The following is a 22,553-nucleotide window of genomic DNA, read 5'->3' as shown; positions in this document are numbered from 1 at the left end:
AGGCTGTGTTTTAATTCTGAAGAAATCATTAGTCTAGCGGGCGAATGGTTAGCTTTACATTTGGCACAGGACACATTAGCTTTCTAGAGTTACAGTGAGATCTGAACCACTATGTGACCCACCCTAAGTTTTTACTACCCTTGATAGTATTGAAACTATCACAAAGGTGCTGCAGATGCTATGTGACCCACCTTTAGAGCTCCAAAACTTACCACTACCTCTATCATGAAATACTTACCAAAAAGTAGTAGAGAAACTTCATTTTTGGCAAACTGACACTAAAAAAGTAACAAAGCAATAAAAAGAAGCAAATTAACTAGTTTATTTGAAAAACTTTCTTCTACATATCAAATAGGATACAGAAAAACCGAGGACCAAATGAATTATTCAAGAATGGATATAAATCCAGAGATTTTGATTGAATGGTTTCTTCATCCTTCATAGAAACGGGGAACTTTGTCTCCAAGAATAACATCCCGTCGGATTCCATCTTCAGTAATAACTCCGTACCGTATAACACCTCCGCTGGAACCGTCACGACTCATGGCCAAAGCAATAGCTGAAATTAAAGACATATTTCATATCACACTACACCTTGTTAAAACATCACATGAAAGCATTATTTAATAACTTCAAATGTTTTCAAGTTGTACATTTATTTTAACTTGCTTTTCCGTGACTAATTGAGACTAGAGAACGAAATGGTGATTACAGCAGTAACCGCCCACAGTGAGATCATAGCCAACTGCTTGTTGGATTGATTGATTGTTGTTACATGATGATGAGCATGTGTGATGATATGAAACACCCATGCCCAGACTGGGATTTGAATCTGGGACCTTGGCATAGTAGAATGCTGTACAAATCACTGCTTGTAGCAGTTAACCAGCAAGGCAGCTATTTTCAGGTTGAATAAGGTTTGTTACTAGTAGCTACGATGTAACTAAAAACATATCAGACAGGCAGCAATAATGGGTTGACTTCAACTGCTGTTTTAAGTATACTTCATGCACAGATAGGGTAATCAGGACTTGACCTACAGTTTAAAGTGGGACAGAAATTTTTTGGTCGGGATGGGAATTTTCTTCAATCCTGACAAGATGAGAAAAATTTGCAAATTCGTAACTAAGTCAGGAAATTTTTCGTATGGGAAATGCTCAAAATGGCTCGAAACTGACATTGCTCACTGCCTGATAGCACATGCATGGTATATCACCTTTTCCTGACAGTGTTGCCATTACTTTATTTACAACCCACGTATGAGCCACAATTTTTACAACTTTTCAACAAGTTATGACACAAAATGACTCGTACTTTTCTGAATATGAACATACGAGGTGTGGCTAGAAAAAACAAACGGATTGATGTTGCTGTCGACAAATGGCAAGCACGTCAAGGATAAGCGATGCAGGGGTGTATAACGTGATATCTTGCTAACCGGCTGTACCCAGGGTGCGCGGCAGTCAGTTCTTCTGTAGTTTGTGGACGAAGTGAACCGTACATCTGTGCTCCGTCAGAAAAGAAATTAAGTGTGAAAGTGGAACAGCGTATCAATCTGAAGTTTCTTATCAAACTCGGAAAATCCACCACAGAAACTTATGGTTTGTTGAACGAAGTGTACGGAGATGTGTGTTTATCATTCACTCAAGTATTTAAGTGGTTTCAAAGGTTTAGAGAGGGACGAGAAGTGATGGCGAACGACTAGCATCCTGGACGGTCTTGCACGTCAAAAACGGAATCAAACATTGCAAATGTCGGTGAATTGATTTGAATTGTGTACAAGAAGGTCAACTGTTAACCAACAATATTTCATTACGATGCTGACGACCCTTCGTGGGCGAGTAAGAAGACGACGACCTGATTTGTGGAAAATCAAGTCATGGATTCTTCATCAGGACAATGTTTCTGACCACACGGCATTGTCAGTCAAGGCTTTATTGGCCAAGTATCCCAGTGTTACAACATCCACCCTATTCGCAGGATCTCGTTCCGTGCGACTTTTTTTATTCCCCAATGTCAAATCAGCACTGAAAGGATCCAGATTTAAGACCGTAGAATGTGTGAAAACAAAAGCAACGGAGGTCTTGAACATGGTTTCGGAAAATGATTTCCAGCACTGTCTCCAGCAATGGAAGATTCATATGGAGCAGTGTATCGATAGTGCAGGGGAGTACTTTGAAGGGGATAATGTTCATATTGTACAAAATAACCCATACAAGATTTTGTAGCAACAGTCCGGTTTTTTTTCTAGTCACACCTCGTATTAGTGAAGTATGTTGTATCTAAAGATATTTGTTTGGTGGTTATGCCATGCATGTGGCAAAATCCATAATTTAAAGATTTTTGTAATATTGCACAAACATTACCAAAACTACAACCATTATCTATCAGCACGGAGGGAAGAAATATACTTAAAATACATAATAATCATTTCAGCAAATAATTTATACTTACTGTTTGTAACAAACTTCACACATTCCTCTTCTGTCATGTTAGGCCTGTAGTTAGCATCTACATATCCATACACATATGTGCTTCCTGATCCACCAATTGCTACTCCTTGTCGTAAAGCCATACCACCAATTGGAATGCAATAGACCTGAAAATAAGGTTATCACAAATAGCAGAAATGTGACAAATATAACAAGAAAATTACAAAACATAAAAATGATGAAAATATGGACCAAGTAGGAATAAACACCATATTGGCTAGAAAAGAAGCTGCACTTTTTATCCACATTTCAAGGGTAAAAAGTTAATATGCGGCTAATATCCGCAACCTTGACTATTACATTTTATCACATTATATGCTGTTTAAAAATGGTGCTTCTTTTTCATTTTAAAATAATGCAACAATAGAGCTAGTGTAAACAAAACTGGTGGCATTCTAATGACGGTATTACTGAAGTTAATAATGATTGATACGTGCCTAACAAGAAAGAAATTGAAAGGAAATTCTCCAGACCATAATCAGGGAGAGATTATCGTTTATTATTGAGGGAAGAAAAATTACTGGTAGTAAGTTTATTCAACCCCCCTCCCCTTGAATTTTAAGGGTGCGACTTGTATCCACATATTGTCGATTTTCTTGTTTTCCACGTCAGAATTTTTGTGTGGCTTATATCTGGGTGAGACTTATTTTCAAGCCAATGTGGTACACTGTGTTTCAAAAGTCCCTCAAGGATATTGAAATCTGGCCGTGAAGTAGCAAGCCACATGCAAGCGATAGCATGTACAAGTTTGTTTCATGTCAGATGTCATGACTTAGTTACCCATTTTTCTCCTAGGGGGCAGTGCCATTTTCACATGAAGAGAAAACCTTTTGTGTCCTGCAATTTGCTAGTTCACTTGACCTCATCCCTAGTGACTTTACCAAGAGATTTACCGGAGGTTTTGCAATGCAGTTGCTACCATAGACATTGATATGTTGGAACAGGATTGACGTCTGTCCAGTCAGCAAGAGCCACGGTTATTAAAGGTCAAGGAATTATAAATAAATTCAATTCAGGTCCAGAGGAGAAAATCAGAAAGCGTAAATGGGTTCTAAACCATAAAGAACCTACTTATCATTAATGTATTTCAAGTAGGTCCCTGAACCTTTTTTCCGAATCAATTTATATACGGTTCAAGTTCAGCATTGAAATGAAACAATATGCAACTTGACCAAATTTCAATTATTCTAGGAAAAAGGTTCCAAACCCGTTAACCCAATAAAATCCATTATAATTTATGGGTTCCTGAACTTTTAAGAACCAAGCTAAGGGAGGACATATTGCACATTTGTAAAGTAGGTTAAAAAGTTAAATATCTACTTATTTCAATAACATGTTCTCATCCCCGTAGGTGAGTTGATTCCTGAGGTACTGACTTCAGAAGTCCCGGAAGGACTTATGAAATGCCTTGTACATTGGAAATCACTACTTAAAATAAATAAATATAAAAAAAAGTTCCAACATTGTACATTTAAAAAAATACTGTTACAGTAAATTCGTTTCAGGATACTATATTATGGTGATTCAAAAGTTCTTCCTACACTTATAAACCGGATTTTTATTATGGAAAAACATACAAACAAATGTACATTTTTGGAAACAAATGCTATAACTAGCAATTCGAGTTGTAAAAAAGCTGGCATTTTTGAAGGGACGTTTTTCTTTCTCGATAAAAAGCTGGCTTTTTACCAATTACAGCTAACCTATTTCATTTGAAGTTACTGTTATGAGTTTACAGGTTTGTAGTGACATATTTTACAACTAGCTAAAATAAATTTACATGATGTAGCAGTAAAGAGGAAGATATTGGCCAATCCCGGTGGACACATATTGCATAGTGGTTCAGATATAATTTTAACCCTAGCTTACCGGGGAGGGCATTGCAGGCACAAAACCTCTATTATTTATATTTTACAACTGATTCAAAATAAATAACATTCGTTTTCAAGGATGTTCCCAATATTTCTTTATTACTTTTGTTTATAAAAACATAAATGTACTTAATGTAATTAGGAGGCAAAATGCACGTGTTGGGCATATCAGGCGCCATCTTTGAATGTGTCTCATTCGAGACACTCATGCCGGTGCCTTGGTTATGATGGTAATTATTATAATTATTATATTTAATAAACAACTGCACTTCTGCAAACTAAAAAACATTAATAAAAATTATTATGGATTTTCTGAGTTTTAGTGAATGATGAAATATATGTGAGAGACTCATTAAATAATTGGTTATTATTTTTTATTAATGATAGAATTTTTTTATTATTATAACTGCACATATATAATCAGCAAAGGAAGCAGTGATTCAATTATAAAGTGGTTTCATGAAATTTAGTGATAAAACAAAGTGTGGGGACACAGACACGGATATAGTTAAATTTATTTTTATAACATTTTTAAACATTACAAAATCAATTGCAGTTTAAAGCATTGTTAATGCCGAATTTTTAACATTTTGACAAAATATATTAATATTTGAGTGAACACTTGGCATCCTTTAAGAGGACCTTTGTTTAGAATAATCACTACTATAAGAACACTTTCTTTTTGGCATGACGAAATAAAAGAAAACTTTTTACATCACCTAAACCCTGAATATTATCCACTCCACTCCGATTCCATTGACCACGAAAAGAAACAAGTGATAGCTGTATTAGAACTAGAACTGCCTTTGCCAGTCGCTTCTTATTCAACATATCGACAATCGACAATGAGCAGTTCCATGCCAATGTTAACATGAGGATTGAGTGGTAAATGGATATTGGTATCCAATTAGGTTAGTTATAAATTGTTATTAATTTCTTGTTGTATAAAATGATTTTGAAATTTGAATTTGTTTCTTCTTTAGCTAAATACGGGACAAATGGGCATCCCGAGAATATTTTCTGAGACACCGGGACATTTCTTTCAAAAAGGGGACAACCCCGTTTGGCAACCCTATCTATAATTATAAGAATTTTGTAAATTTTAATGATAGTTTGCAAAATATCAACTGCCATGTTTATTTACAGTTTAATGATAATGACGCTATTTATGGTTTAACATTATTAGTATTTTCTATATTTTCTACACAAAATGTTTGCAATTTTTACCTATAAAAGTTATTGAATTTTAAATCAAGAGAAATTTAAGTGCATTTAAAGTTTACACATTAGATTACCTCTTGTATGGGCTTCACCCTATCAGTACAACATTTTAACATTTTCTTTTCTTGCATAGAGCCTAAGAAACACTATTAAATGATTATGGAGATTAATAAAAGTGATTCTGATATCTAGAAAATCCTTGTGTACATTACTCTACAATTATATTGATTTAAAGTGATTTAAATAAGCTATACTTTAAAAAAAATCACCTGATTGAAATCGCGAATCCACCTTGTCACAACAAGTATCCATCTCTTACATTCTTTCAGGGGTATAATAAATGTGATAATAAAACATCATCTTAAGATCGCTAGCAGTTTTTTTTTTTTACACAAAAAGTATTGTAAGCTTACAAGTTTCAATATAAAAACCCAATAATATGACACATTTCACTTACTTTCTCAGTTACATAAAAACTTTGCTTAGGTTAAGTAACCAGCACTTACCTGCCCCTTCTTGCGCTTATCCCAGCCAGCCACTATTATACCTGCCATCACCTGGTCACGGTAGTTGTAGCACAACTCCCGAAATATACTTGCGGCGGTCTCAACAAGAGGAGGTTCCCCCAGCTCAATCCTGAAACAAAACACCATATTAAGTGCACTGCAATACAGAAACATGCTTGTGATTCAAAGTAACAAAAACTCACATGGAAGTAGTGTATGTTTTAATACAATTAGGCCAACACACACATTACGGCAAGTTTAGAAAGGTATCCATTTGGAGAGGCTTCTCTTTGCTAAAGGTTAAATGTGTGAATATATTATGTTAAGATGGACATTGTTTGGGATAGGGTTGTAAATTAACCCTTACCTTACAAGTAAAAAAAAAACAAAAAAACAGAAACCTTGGTATTTCGATTGTTTATAATTGAAATAATGTTAAGTTGGTCATTATTCGAACAAAATAAAAATAATGGGAGTATAAAACATGCACTCTACCATTTAAACCAAAGAATAAACGCTTTCACAATTTTTAAAATTTCAAACATTACAGTTTTATGTGAAAGGTTACACATCATAAACACTATAACACAAAAACAAAATTTCCCCCTAACTTTCTCTTGAACGACGTGTGTAAAAGTTAATAACAAATAGTATAACTATGCATTTCAGTACACTAACTTGAAATGTATAATAATAAAAACAGTGGTGGCTTAAGTAGAAAATTCCCACCAAGGATATAATAATAATAAAAAATTGGAATAAAGTTTATTTTTATTAATTATAATAATCATCATAAGAATGATAATTATAATTATTGTTATTATTTGTTCTATTCAAGTTTTATCAATGCCAACAAAAAAATTCTGGCAACACCCATGCATTGGAATTACATGTAAGTTCAAGCAAAAAATATTGCAATTATGTGGAACCAAACATAGAAAGAAATATTATACTGGTTATTTACAATCGTAAGTTAAAAGTTTCTTCATACATACTAGAGGTGTGGTGTGCATGTAACCGATGTTACCACAGGTAACAGTAAAATGTGAAGAATTAAAAAGTTGTTTCAATTAAATAACAACAATGTTAAATACGTTAAGCAATAGCGTAGCCGTCGAGTAGATATCGAAGAGTACATTTTTTCTGCAGCCGACAGAAGCGAAGAGGGAGGTCATTTCTGCTACCCTGAAGAGGGAAAGGGGTGCCAATGCAAGAGACGAATGGGGGAAGACTTTGAGACAAGTGTGCTACAGGTTATTCATATGCTTCTTCAGGGGCCTAGTTATCGGTCAGGCCTGCGGTACAGGCCAGTGTTGTCACATTGGATTGGCAGAAAAGAGCTAATTCCCACCTAAATTGGGATACTATTTCTCTGAAGCAACTAGAGCTAGAGTGCAAAGACAAGGCTGGATTGAAAGATCACAGAGTGGACGGATAATAGATGAAAATATAGTTACTTGGTGCAATTCGTGATTTGGACAAACAACAGTAGTACGTACAGCGGAATTCTGTCATCTGCTCACCACAGAAATGTCACGCTGACCCAAAAAAATGTGTGGTGGTTCTTCTTCCCCTTTCCACCTCAATTGCAAAGAAACAAATAAAGAATTCACAAAGCTCGACCACTGTTCATTGGATTTTCACGGAAACTGTCTCATGAGTGGTAGTTCTTGCTAGGATTGTTTGTGGCGAAATAACTGAGGGGATTGCAAAAAAAGAATGAAATGAACAAAAATCTATGTCGAAGGCTTGCTTGCTTGCTTTTTTTTTTAAGTCCACTGGACCTACAGTTTAAGGTGGGATCCTCTGAATCACTACGTGCCTCCACCAGGTATAGAACCCAGGACCGCTTGCTTACAAGGGAACAATGCTACCACTGCACCACCTTTTCTTGGGGGGGGGGGGGGGTGTAGATGATAACGTCTAGCAGAATAATTGCCATACTGACGGCTGGTGACACTTTTGAAAAAGTCAAGCCACGCCACTGATACATACATACAAACAAAAAAAAAAAAAAATATTCCTAACTTCCAGTGCTACATACAATAATCTTGAATTGTAATTGAGGAACTGACACTGTAGACAGTGTGAATTTTAGTGTAGATTCAATACAGTGTACAACAGAAGCTGGTTTCATGATTATCAATTCAAACACAAAATTATACTTATTTACAAATGTTAGGAAACGCTTACTCATGAAATGCTAAATGGTACGCCACAATATCTGCAATAGCCTGAGTGTCAGCTGCAGCTCCAGATCGGCAACAGTAGATGCGGTCGGAAACCTTAGTTAACTTGTCCGTTACTCTGTTGGCAATATAGGCCCTGGAAATAAAAAAAGGCAGATATTACACTCTGACATTATGTATGACTGATGCATACACATTAGCATGCATTTGCAACAATTCCTAAAGATAAAAATTAAAGAAATATTTTCTTCCACTGCACAACTACAATGATGCAAACAATTTGAATTTGTCCTTTAGTATGATCAAGGTTAAATGAAATGCAGAATGCAACTTTCATTATTCAATTCTTCAGGAGTCTGTGACCAACAAAATTTGGGAACATTTAAACCTGGGAAAGATTTATATTTTTTCTAACTGGACAGGTAAAGTTAAATATATAATAAGGACCCTACTTGAGAATGATCATATCACATTTTATATCACTGATATAAGGAAAATCTCCAAAAACATAAATTAATATATCAACTTGTTTTGAAGTTACAGATCCTAATTGCCAAATTTTAACAAAAATGAAGAAACGTCACCTCCGCAAGGGAGGGAAAGCTTATAATTGGTTAGAAAAGAAAAAGTTGGGAGAATAAGTTGTCCTTTGTCAAGTGTAATACTCAAATTCTATTTTACAGCCTTACTACTTATATCATTAAAATAGAATAATGAAATACCCTGTTGTTGTACGAGAATCAGCACCAATAACCACACCATCCTGGAATTGCACAGCCATAATGGATGTCTGAAAAATGTAAATTTTTTGCTTTCAAATTCTAATTTTCAGAGACAAAAAGAGTAAATATTTTTTGAAGAATAATATATAAAATACAAATTATGTTAAATTGTAAATAGTGTAATTATCATTAAGCTCTAAACACACGTCAGCTGATAATATTTTGAAAACTATCAGTAAAAAATTGCCAAAATTCAGTTACAAAAACTGTAAAAATTATTGTTAAGTTACAATTACATAGTGCATCCAAAATGTTTTATTTTTACTGGAAGAAAAGTTACTGAAATTATTACATAGTTCATTACCACACTCAACAAACTTCTTCAAAGTAGGTTCATATATACAGTACCAGAAACAGATTTAAGTAAAAAAAAAAAAATATCATGGAAAATGATAGTCTTTAATGAATATTATCTACCCTGATCATCGGTACTATATGCTGGTTTGTGTTAATTCACATTGTATTTTTTACACATAAACACACACAAAATGAATGTATATACTCTATGTGATCAAAAGTATCCGGACACACCGCGAAACATGTGTTTATCATAGAGGGCGACACAGTACTGCCATCTATTGCATGGAACACATAGTCAACAAACTCAGTAGTCTGCAGACAGTGTGAGACAGCAGTATGGGATGGTCTGAGGAACTCACAGACTTTCAACGTGGTCAGTTGGTTGGGTGCCACTTGTGTAGGAAGTCTGTGTGTAAGATTTCCACCCTCCTAAACATCCCTCTGTTCACTGTTTCCAATGTTATAGTGAAGTACAACCCAAAAGCATGCAGGCCAACCTACCATGTTGACCTCCAGAGACCATCGAGTGTTGAAGAGGGTCGTACAGCATTATCTTCAATCATCCATCGCCACCATCACACAGGAATTCCGAACTGCATCAGGATCTACTCCAAGCACCATTACTGTTTGGCGCAAGATGCGGCAACTTGGTTTCCATGGCAGAGCAGCTGCCCATAAGTCCAACATCACACAGACAAATGCCAAACGGCGCCTCGTGTGGTGCAAGGAGTGTCGAAACTGGACCATAGAACAGTGGAAAACCGTTGTGTGGAGTGATGAATCACAGTACACAATGTGGCGATCCGATGGTAGGGTGTGGATATGGCGAATGCCTGGTGAAGGACATCTACCAGCCTGTATAGTGCCGACAGTGAAATCCAGAGGTGGCGGGGTTTCAGTGTGGTCATGTTTCTCCTGGAGGGGGCTTGGCCCCCTTGTTGCTTTACATGGCAATGTCACGGCACAATCTTACGCTGACATTTTAACAGCTATCATGCTGCCTACCGTCAAAAACCAATTCGGGGATGACCATTGTGTCTTTCAACATGACCGAGCACATGTCCATACTGCAGGACTTGTGGGGGAGTGGTTTCACGACAAAAATGTCCCACTAATGGACTGGCCTGCTCAGAGTCCTGATTTGAATCCCATAGAACATCTCTGGGATGTTATGGAATGCCGACTTCGTGCTAGACCACAGCGATCCACATCAATACTACTTCTCATTTTGGCACTCTGCGAGGAATGCACTGCCATTCCTCAGGAAACCTTCCGGCACCTGATTGAAAGTATGCTTGTGAGAGTGAACCCTGTCATCAAGGCTAAGGGTGGGCTAACACTGTATTGACTGCCAGTGTTCCCGATGGAGGGTTGCCTAAACTTGTACTTTATTTTCAAATGGGTGTCCGGATACTTCTGATCACATAGAGTATATGGTGTTAACAATTTTGTCAAAACCAGATTCCCGGACTCTTTCTGATTCATGTAATTCAACGTGTGTAAAAAAGGTGACTATGTTTTAACAAAACACCAGACTTACACTTAACCAAGTTTTTAGAATATTCACATGTCAAAAGTAATAATAAAGAGGCAACTTTAACAGCAACTGACAGTGGATAGGGGCATCATGCTTGAGCTTTCACTTATTACTTGCTACCTTTTGACTAATGGTAAACAAATATTTTTTTAATAATAAAATTGTAACATGAATAATACATAACTATTGTTACATTTAGTAACACATGTACTTATCCTAATAACAACCAAACACAAAATTGCAACAAGAAAGCAGTAAATGACAATAGACACTTACTGTACTACATTTCTAGTTGGAAATGCAGTAAAACCTCGTTAATGCATATTAATTTGGGGGATAAGTTGACCGGTTTAACAAAAGTGTGGATTAACTGAAATAACCTAAAAGAACACTAGAAAGTGCATTAAAACTCCGTTCATAGCAACAAAACACGTTTATTATGGTGTATTTAAAAGGCATAGGCCTAAATATACTATACAGTACAGTAAAATGCGAAAGTCTGAAGAAAACAGAATTTCATACGTGTTTGACTGCCTTTTCTTTGGGAAGTTCTCCCATGGACGTTGGATGTACGTATCCTTAGCCTTTACGGAGCAATATGATGAATGCGATTGTTCTAGCCACATTTAAAACCTTGCATTCTGCTCTTTTCTTTTTTTCTTTGGCCTATCCGAATTAAGCAAAGTCCGGCTTATCGAGGTTTTACTGCAGTTCAAAACATGACTGCTTCTCCTGGAGTATTTAATAAGCAATTTCTACTGTAACTACTGATAATACTCAGTTCAACAAACTGAAGTATAACTTGTCTGCAGTAAATTAAAAATTTCTTCTCATTTTTTGCTTTGTTCATGAACACACTTTTAGTGCACTACTACAAAAATGTTGATTTTTCCTAGAAACCCAGTAACTTTCCTTGACATTTCAAGAAAAAGTAAATTCCCAGACTGGTACACAAGACACCCTGATACATGCAATTCTCTTGGTTATGGTTGGTTGGTGAGGTGTATATGATGTATTTTTAAATATGATAATATGAGATTGTGTTCCAAATTCCAACAACCACTATTGTAAAGAAAGGCGTCTGACAGAAATCTATTTTATGTACACTTATATTCTACACCCCTCTCCTTTTCCGTATATGCATTTTTACGTTACAATCAATTAAGAACCGCTCCTGGTTGCCTCTTGCATAACAGAGACTTCACTCTATGAGTGCACTATTTAGCATAGCGCTAACCTGCCCCCGCAGAGGTCCCTATACATACGATGCTCACTCTCTGTGTATCTCTATGCATCCATTTGGCTCTGTGTAAGTGCGTAAAACACTGCCTCAATCTGAGTCTGCAAGACTGTAAAGAGTCGGAACCCGGTATTTATACATCCAACAATCTGACCCAGACCCAACCACCATGACGAAGGCCCTATTGTTACCTTTCAAACAGGAAAGCCGTTGAGGGAAAACAAACCGTTAGCCTCCCCGGCAAAAAGCAACCTAGGCCAGAGCATTTACAAAAAAAAGAAACTTTTATACATATATATTTCCATTTTCCCGCTGTGTGGATCAAAACCACACAGCCACTCTCACAAAAATGTATATTTGCAATTTTCAATCAATATTATTTTGTTGACGTCCACTTCATGGACAGACAGGCTATCAGCACTGGACCAATAGTTTAAAGTGAGGTCCAAACCACTATACACCTCCGCCAGGTACCTCCCAGGACCACCAGATTACAAGGCAACAATGTTACTACTACATAGAGTTGCATAAAAGCCGGCTTTTTTCAAGGGACAGTTTTTTAACGATAAGAAGCTGGCTTTCTTGAAAGAAAAAAAACCTGAAATTTTGGCTTATTACCAATTACAGCTAACCTATTTCACTTGAAGTTACTGTTATGGGTTTACAGGTTTGTACCGACATATTTTACAACTAGCTAAAATAAATTTACATGATGTAGCAGTCAAGAGACAGATATTGGCCAATCCCAGTGGACACATATTGCATAGTGGTTCGGATGCAATCTTAACCCTAGCTTGCCGGGGAGGGCCTTGCAGACCCAAAACCTCTATTATTTATATTTCACAACTGTTTAAAAATAAATTACTTTCGTTTCCTAGGATGTTCCCAATATTTCTTTATTACTTTTGTTTATAAAAACATGAATGTAATGTAATTAGGAGGCAAAATGCACTTGCTGGGCATATCAGGTGCAATCTTTGAATGTGTATCATTGGAGACACTCATGCCATTGACAGTGTACAATTGGTTGGTTATGATGGTAATTATTGAAATTTTCATATTTAATAAACAACTGCAGTTCTGCAAACTAAAAAAACATTAATAAAAATGATTATGGATTTTCTGAGTATTAGTGAATGATAAAATATATGTGAGAGACTCATTAAATAATTAGTTATTATTTTTTTATTAATGATAGTATTTTTTGTAATTATTGTAATTACTGTGTCTGACTACCATGCTAAAGGTCCCAGGTTCGATCCCCGGCCGGTTCAAATCCGAGAACTTTTCTAACGATGGAAGCGGCCCCGGCGCCCACCCAGCATCAAATAACATGGGTACCTGGGGGAAACCCTGGGGGGTAAAGGCGGTCAGGGGCATGATGCTGACCACATCACCCCACTCACGACCGGATCAAGAAAGTGTGGGGCGTTACCCCCACACCCCCTATACGCCTTCATGGCATGGTGCTATGCACAGGGGAACACTTTAACTTTTTTTTATTGTAATTAATAAATAATTGCACATATAAAGCGACACATGGCTCTTGGAAACCAAGCCTTAGAAGCAAATACAACCTTTTGAACCAAAGCAACATAAACTGCAAGTGTCGCTTGTCACTTGGCCTGTACCGTTTTCTCAGGGAACTTTCATACCAAAACAACAAGTGTCACTTGGAAGCAGGAATTCAGTCAGTAATCCATTCAACCTTTTGAACTGAAGTGTGACAATGAGCAAAACATGTCACTTGAATGTAGCTTGGACTATACTGTTTTCTCAATGGCATACATCGTGAACGGTTGCATCAGTCTGTTTTTCTTACATGCACGGTGAATGTCTTGCTTTATACTGAAGAAGTCTGTCTCGCATGTCATCTGTGACTTCAGTCTGAAAGCTCCAACAATAGCATGACACATGCCACCTTGGTCTTGTTTGTGCATGCGTTGTAGATGCTCGCTTGAAGGTGCCCATGTCACTTGTCACTTCAATGTGACCCCCTCCCCCTGCACTGTCATGTGTCGCTTCAGTTTGAATACTCTCTATACTTAGCAAGATAAAGGCCAGCTTTTTGATAGAATGTTCCATTTATAACCATGAATGGGCCTCTGGAGTGGAATAAAGTAATGCTGTTGCCTTGTAATAAGAAGGGGTCCAAATTCAATCCTCAGTGGAGGCAGAGTGCTCTGGATCTCATTTCAAACTGTACATCCACTCCAGATTTCTTATATAGATCTTTTTCCCATTTGCAGCCAGTCTTATTTGCTTACACTTCAGTTTTAGTGGCGGTGTTTTTCAACCACCAGGCCACAAAAGTTCCGTTGCACCCAGGGGTTGACAACAAATTTAAATCTAATTTTATATTTGACAGCAAGTCTATATATATTTGTACTATGATTATGCCATACTTGATATATTAATATTAAATAAGGTTGCATATTAATTTTCATATAAACTTTAAAGATCAGAAATGTATTTATGAGTGAAATTGTTGGGATCAGGGCATAGACATGTAAGAAATACATTTACCGGGCTGTGGTCTCACAAAGGTTGAGAACCACTGCAACAAGCAGCCAAAATACATCACCAGTTGCTCCGTGACCAGGTTTAGCGGACATTTAATCAAATTATATTGATGTACTGGAAAGCCAGAATACAAATACATTTTACTGAACACAAAATTTAATTTCAAGAGATGTGATACTAGATTTTCAAAAGGTAGAGCAGTATTTTTTTTCTTCATGTATGTGTTCATATAAAAAATTCAAGCATTGAAAATCATATCATACTATTAAGTTCAATGAAAAAAACATACAAAACTACTCTAGTATATGTGAATATGTTTTATACTACATTGATATATTTAATAAGCCTGCCGAAATATGAAGATAACACTTGGAAAGAACTGCCCATTCAAAAAAGCCAGCTTTCTTGAAAACACGGTTTTTGTCTAGCTACGAATTTCATATTGTAAATTGTATTTTATATTTATAAATTAGTGTCTATTTTACAGTAAGGAGATAAACAAAAACCATGGAACAGGAAAAATACTTCCAACTCCTGTATTTTCATTGATTTGAGACACTTTTGTGAAAAAAGCTGCAGGAAAAAAACAGCCATTTTTTTTTACCACATCCAACTTTACTACTACACCATCAGTAAGGTCAATTTCAGATTTTTCCAGTTGTAGCAAGACCATGAAGTACATCAGAAATTGTACCAAAAAGATAATATTGCACTATTCATGTTGAATGTTCAATGAATTCCACAGTGTACTATGAGATGCAAAAAGTGAAAACATGTTCAGTTCTGATGTACAAAGCTTATCTTTATTCTGTTCCGAGCGAGTGATTTATTTTACTGGACAATCTGAGCTAATCATGAAGATGATGAAATGTTGAAAGGACAACCCTATGTGCAGGCTGGGATTCGAACCCATGGCACCTGGCATTGTAGCATGGTGTACTAACCATTCAGCCATGCAAGTTGGCTATTCTGTTCTGAGTTTTGATTAAGCAAACAATTCATTTTTCTAATAAGTCACTCTTAGCTTTCTTCCTCCTCTAAAACAGTGACTCATCCATACATCCACAACACCCCATTTCTTTTTTTAAAAAAAAGCCCAATTTATGTTTTTTCGGTGCTAAATTTAGCTTATACTGGGTGTCTGAAAAATATGGAATATTTTGAAATGGAAAATAAAAGAAGATTAACTTCGAAGCAAGTGTATTCATGGAGATGAATAGTACAGGGTATGCAATTAATTGCAAACATGTCGTTCACTCACAAGATGGCCTTCATGTTTTGAAGACGACGTCAGGAAGATTGCTACCGTTTGTGCGTACACATTCCTAAAGTCGTAGGGGGTCCATTCACGACGTCACTGTTACTTTAATCCTGGAACACGACTATTACACTTCTTTTCCGGATTACTTACTCCTTGTTTGATTTTCCTCACTTTACCCGTAACTGTGGCCTCAGAACATGAGTTTTCGAAACTTCAGCCAATAAAATATTATCTGCGAAATAGTGCTCCTCAGCAAAGATAAACAAACATATCCCTCTTGAACAATGAGCACAGGCAAACTGAATGATAAACGTTGAACATGCTGTGAAACAACCTCCGAGAGAAAGTCTTTAATCCACCACCGAGTTCATCACATATTTCTTTTCTTGACCAAGTGGTAGCAATCAAACTGATGATTCTGACCGTTTCAACATTAGTTTTCACTAATTTATGAGGGGCAGTCAAATGAAAACCGAACACCCGCTACAAAGTGAGAATGGAGTTTGTTTTATTCAAAAGTAATTGCCACAAGTGTTAAGACATTTATCCCACTGGGACACGAGACGATCAGTTTCAGTCTTGTAGAAAGAGGTAGGTTGCTGACGTATTCACAACCTCACCCACTGTTGCACTTCCTCGTCCCCGAATGAAACCAACGTCCACAAATTTCGGTAACATTATAGTATAAGGGAAACGGATTTCTTCAAATTTACAGGAAAAAGTACTTACGGAAATCATTTTCTGTAGCGTTTTGGAAGTTCGTGAATCTAGTTTTGATCCATTTTAATGCGAAAACATGTCCTTTTCTGCGAAAATCTCTGTCCGACAAACTGTTTGTGCTGCCGCCATTTGATTTCTGCATAAGAGTACAATGTTCCGCGTGTTAAGAAGATGCAACCCCATAGTCAGTGTTTCAGCCTCGCCGTGTTTTAACTAGAACATGACGTGTCGAGTATTTTTAATTTTATTATTTTTAACTATGCTTGCCTAACCTAACTTAACCTAACCTTACGGAAAATGGTTTTTTGGGCTAACGTCAATGGTTTGCAACGTATTAGCATAATTTCAAATCCGGAAATGTAAGTAGGTATTTTCCGGTGAACGAGGTTGCAACACTGCATAAATCAACAAAACACTCACACAAGGCACCCTGAACCAGTACGCTATCGCCTGCAATAATGTGTTACAGAATCGAAATAACAAGTAACAGTAAGTACTCGTAAATGTAAGAAATAGACATTATCTTAGTTACAAACGCATTATTTCACCTTAGGAAATGTTCCGCATTCCAAAATAGTATGTTATAGGTGTTTCCCTTATACTATAATAGTACCCAAATTTCTTTCTCCAGGCCACCAAAAATATGGAAGTCACAAGGGGAGAGATCGGGGCTGTACGGAGGATGTTCAAGCTTTTCCTAGCCAAATGTCTGAAGCTTATCCCTCACCAGATTGGCAGTATGGGGACGGGCATTATCATGCAAAAGGATGATTCCGTCCGACAGTATTCCAGGGCGTTTTTAACTTTATGGCACATTGCAGTTTCTGCAAAGTGTCTGCATAGCGCTGCGCATTGATTGTGGCTCCACGCTCTAGGAAGTCGACAAGCAGAGGGCCCTTGCAGTCGAAGAAGCAGCTCTGCATGACCATACCCGAACTCGTATGGACAGCTTGGATTTCTTTGGCAGGGGAGAATCGACGTGTTTCCATTGTTTGCTTTGCTGTTTGCTCTCGGGCTCAAAATGGTGGCACTACGTTTCGTCCCCTGTGACGATACGTGACAGAAACACATATTCTTCCTCGTGGTACCACTGCAACTGACTCAGACATGCAGTCATTCTGTCAATCTTTTGTCCCTCCGACAGTTGATGCGGAACCCACTGTGTGCAAATTTTTCGGAACTGCAGATGATCTTTGATAATGGCATGCACAGAGCCATGACTAATGCCAACCTGAACACGAATTTCTTCCTCTGTGATTCATCGGTCTTCCCGGATCAGACCATCGATCCTCGCCATCACATCAGGCGTAATGGCTCGATGGGCCTGTCCTGGGCACGGATCGTCTTGCAGTGATGTACGTCCTTCATGCGACGATGAATTCCAGCACCCTCAGCCACCAAGAAATGAACCACACCTCTCTGCTCTTCTTCGCTTGCCTCCATTTCCAATGCTGGACGAACACACTTTTCAGTACACTCACCTCCTGAGCAATGACGAAGCAACTGTGTGGATCTGTGCATTTTCACTGTGCATTTCTCCTACACTACATATGGCAGTATCGATACGTAACAACAGTGTTGCCAACTTTTGCAAGGAATGTGTTTTATGGTAGGTGTTCGGTTTTCAATTGACTGCCCCTCATACATTTTTTAAATAACTTATTGAAATAAAAATGGAAAAGAAATATTAAAATTTTCTTGGGGGAAAAATATTCTATTGTAAATGTTTCTCTTAATTTTCTCATTTTACAAACATTTGCATATTAAATTATACGTTATTTTCTCGAAAATATTATCTATAGCGATTTTTTCTTTAGAAAATGTTCAAAAAACAAGACACAAGAAAACTACTCACAAGCAATGCTTTTATTTACATTTTTCTTGTACATGTTCCAGAGTGGTAACTATCTAAAAAAAAACAAAAAAAAAATATTTCTCAACAATTCACATAGCAAATGAAAACAATTTTCACAATACTTTTTCGAGTAACTAAAAAGGAAAAAAAGTAAAGGCAATTGAACGGGAATGAAACCCAGAACCTTTGGCCCGTGAAACTGATAGGCAACCATCTGGACACCAGATCACTTGACAGTCGGACAATATCTTCGCCTAATGAGGCATGCATGGAAAACTTCCAAATTTTCAAGCACTTTTTCTCGGAAATGGCTGGCTAGTGCTCTGTAGTACCTTAGCATATCAATACCTGTATGGGTACTTTACCACTACACAAATTCCAGTCCCAAACTCAATTTCCCAAGACAATTCGCAATTCGTTAATGGTCTTCTTGCAACCTTGAATATTGACCGTCAGACGAAGAATGCCTACAAGGTTAGGTTCCATTAGCAAAAATACAAAGAAAAATTAATATTTTGGCTAAGAGAACTGTACCTTGTCTTGCCTAACATGAAAAAGCTCCCTCCCGTGACGTTAGAACACAATGTTTCTAAAGTGTTGTGCGATAAGTGACACCCATTCGGGGAAGTGGCGTGTTCCATAGAGCTATTGTTCTTATGGTACGGTTACGTTACGTTAAGAAAACATAGTTTATTTAGTTTTTTCTCGATTTCCATACTTCCACTAATTATTACATGCAGATTCGTGATTAGGAGTTCACAATTAGTGTGTAGGTGAAATTTCATAGAAATTGGAGTGGTCCGTTATTGTAAACTCGTTCCTTATAGACGAACGATTCTCTAAAATTGTGAACGATTGCGAAAAAAACAAAATAAAGTACGAAAATAAGGTACTATTATCGTATGGGTGAAACACCTATGAATCATATATTTCGGACTTCTTTACATTGCTAACGTGTTGCGGAACATTTCTTAAGGCGAAATAATGCATTTCTAACTAAGATAATGTTTATTTTCTCTATTTACGAGTACTTACTGTTACTTGTTGTTTCGAATCTGTAACACATTATGGCCATCATAGCATACAGGTTTAGGGGGCGTTCTGAGAGTGTTTTGTCGATTTATGCAGTGGTGCAACCTCGTTCACCGGAAAATATCTACTTTCGTGCCCCTATTTGAAATTATGCTAATATGTCGCATTTACGTGTAGAACTTGTAAAATAACCTTGCGATTTACCACGTTCATTGTCCATACACAGCAATTCGGAACCATCTTTTTTTTCACAATTCGTTAATGCTCTTCCTTTACGCACAACACTCTTGCAACGTTGAATATTGACGTCAGACGAGGAATGCCTACGTGGTTAGGTTAGGCCTGTTAGGTTAGGTTCCATTAGCATAAATACAAAGAAAAAATAATATTTTCGCTAAGAGACGCATTACCTTTGTATTGCCTAACATGAAAAAGGTCTCTCCTGTGACGTCAGAACACAATGTTGCTAGAGTGTTGTACGATAAGTGACACCCATTCGGGTCGGAACAATCTTTCTTTCGAAATTTGTTAATGCTCTTCCTTTACGCACAACCATCTTGCAATCTTGAGTATTGACGTCAGACGAGGAATGCCTACGTGGTTAGGTTAGGCATGTTGGGTTAGGTTCCATTAGCATAGATACAAAGAAAAATTATTATTTTCGCTAAGAGACGCGTTAGCTTGTATTGCCTAACATGAAAAAGATCTTTCATGTGACGTCAGAACACAATGTTGCTACAGTGTTGTGCGATAAGTGACACCCATTCGGGTCGGAACCATTTTTTTTTTTTCGTAATTCGTTAATTCTCTTCCTTTACGCACGACAATCTTGCAACCTTGAATATTGACGTCAGACGAGGAATGCCTACGTGGTTAGGTTAGGTTCCATTAGCATAAATACAAAGAAAAATTGTAAAAACAACTCTCTCCTGTGACGTCGGAACACAATGTTGCTACAATGTTGTGCGATAAGTGACACCCATTCGGGAAAAATGGCTTGTTCCGAACTCGACAGGTGGTTCTAGTGAAAACACGGCGAGGCTGAAACACTTGCTACGGGGTTGCATCGTCTTAACACACGGAACATTGCACTCTCATGCAAAAAGCAAATGGCGGGAGCAGAAACAGCGTGTCGGACAGAGATTTTCGCAGAAAACAACACGCATTCACATTAAAATGGATCAAATCTACATTCAGGAACTTCCAAAACGCTCAAGAAAATGATTTCCGTAAGTACTTTCTCCTGTAAATTTGAAGGAATCAGTTTTACCCATACGATAATGTTACCGAAAATAACAAAATGTAGTACTTTTTTCGAATAGAAATAGTCACCAAAAACTAGCAATAACTGCTAGTAACAACCTCCTTCGATGCTGCAAGATTACTCACTCAGTGCGCTTTCTATTCACCTAAATATGCAGATAATTATTCTTCGCACGTCCCTTACAAAAATTTTCAAATTACAAATAAACACACATGACAAGAAATCTCAAAAATGTAAAATACTTCAGAGGAGATGACACTAATGTCGAAAAGGTCTTGTCAAGCACGGGATGACCAAGCAAATGTCAACGGCAAACAAATAAATTAAAACTTATACATAGAACACAGGCACGGTATACAATAGAACAAACTTTCAGATAAATACTAACCCCTGTACTTAGTGGCTCTCTTAACCAGTCAGGATAAAGAGAATCCTGCAACATATCAATATTCTTTTCAAGGTGCGGTTCGACGAGACCTGCCATGTTCACTTCATAAATTTCACACAAGTAATACGTCCACAGATTACTTATTTCCGTGATATTGGATATTGATGACTTTTTATACAGCGTAATGGTTTCACAGCCTCGCACAGATTACTACTGTAATCTGTAACCTAGTGAAGGCGCTGCTCAGAACAGTAGCGTGCCCAAGAGATGGTTGGTGGTGGTCCGCCCCGTCCGCCCTGTGACAAAAATGGAGGGCAGGAAAAGATGACACTACCACTAAAAAGGTATTCTTCCGAAAATCCTGAGCACGCTACCAAGAAAAAACGACACTGTCGACAAGAAGCTCGGGGTAGTAGAGCAGCCACAGGCTGAACCATGGCTGAACTTCGCCCATGAATAAAGAATTTCTAATTCCACACAGATGCGGCAAGCCCCTTGTCGCCTCAGTTCCGAAGGTGTTTATAGTGCCAGGCCACCGGCGGTTCCATGTTCGGGTCGTGGTATGTTAATGGGTGCTCCGCACACTATATACTCAGATTGTCCCAAAATATATACGCAAACGTTAACAAGAATATCAAAATCAAGTGTTCATTGTATAGGCGCCCACTCCATGGGGCTTGGGGGGGGGGGGGGCTCGAACCCCAATGTTAACGATGTGGGTGTTGAGCCCCCCAAATAATTATGCTTAAGAGGATCTAATGTATTATTTTGCTTCTCTTGTAAAGTTTACTCTGAATTGTGCCACATGAACTTAACTCTAAATACACATTTCAAATGTTCTAGACCATCCATCAACTTTGGGGGGCTATGACCGGAAACAGCAAAACACATGCACTTATTGCTATATACTAAGTATATAATTATTATATGCTATTATATATTAATAGACATATAATGAATTTAGCCAACGACTTGTTAAAGACTGATAGGGAATCCCCTAAAATAATGCAAACATTTAGGAATATTATTGATGTGAAAGAGTAGACTGGCCATACTGGACTGCGACCACTTTGCCCTCATGGGTGGACGTTGAGAGCCTCCAGTATTCAACAGGTCTTAAAGAACTATGAAAACCTAAATTTTTTTGAGAAATTTTCTGATGAAGATTCTACTGATGCATCATCAAAATGTGCTGGATACCTGCAGACAATGCTTCACTTCAAGAATATTTTTTTCTCTCCCTCTACTGCCATGTGATGGGTCCAATAGAAGAGGTAAACTGTAAGATTCAGTCTCCACGGATTGGTGCTACAGAAGTGGAATCAAAACTAAATTACTTCACTGACATCTTTCAAGAAAAGCGTATGGGTTT

General features: G+C 37.4%; 1 protein-coding gene across 1 annotated transcript; it reads right to left on the bottom strand.

Moving 5' to 3' along the window:
• Nucleotides 1-302: 302 nt before the first annotated feature.
• On the bottom strand, nucleotides 303-21,331 carry Prosbeta1 (proteasome beta1 subunit). Its single transcript, XM_083115010.1, has 6 exons — nucleotides 21,182-21,331; nucleotides 9,002-9,069; nucleotides 8,284-8,415; nucleotides 6,091-6,220; nucleotides 2,455-2,599; nucleotides 303-559 (listed from the first exon to the last, which is right to left on the bottom strand). Exons 1-6 carry the CDS (start codon nucleotides 21,275-21,277, stop codon nucleotides 432-434), a joined length of 699 nt encoding a protein of 232 aa, XP_082971136.1. The 5' UTR covers nucleotides 21,278-21,331; the 3' UTR covers nucleotides 303-431.
• Between the last annotated feature and the right edge of the window lie 1,222 nt (nucleotides 21,332-22,553).

Source organism: Lepisma saccharinum, chromosome 29, assembly GCF_977018435.1.
Source record: "Lepisma saccharinum chromosome 29, izLepSacc3.1, whole genome shotgun sequence".
NCBI classification, from domain to species: domain Eukaryota; kingdom Metazoa; phylum Arthropoda; class Insecta; order Zygentoma; family Lepismatidae; genus Lepisma; species Lepisma saccharinum.
The sequence above is the reverse complement of the archived record's forward strand: the minus strand, read 5'-3'. Positions and strand labels throughout refer to the sequence as shown.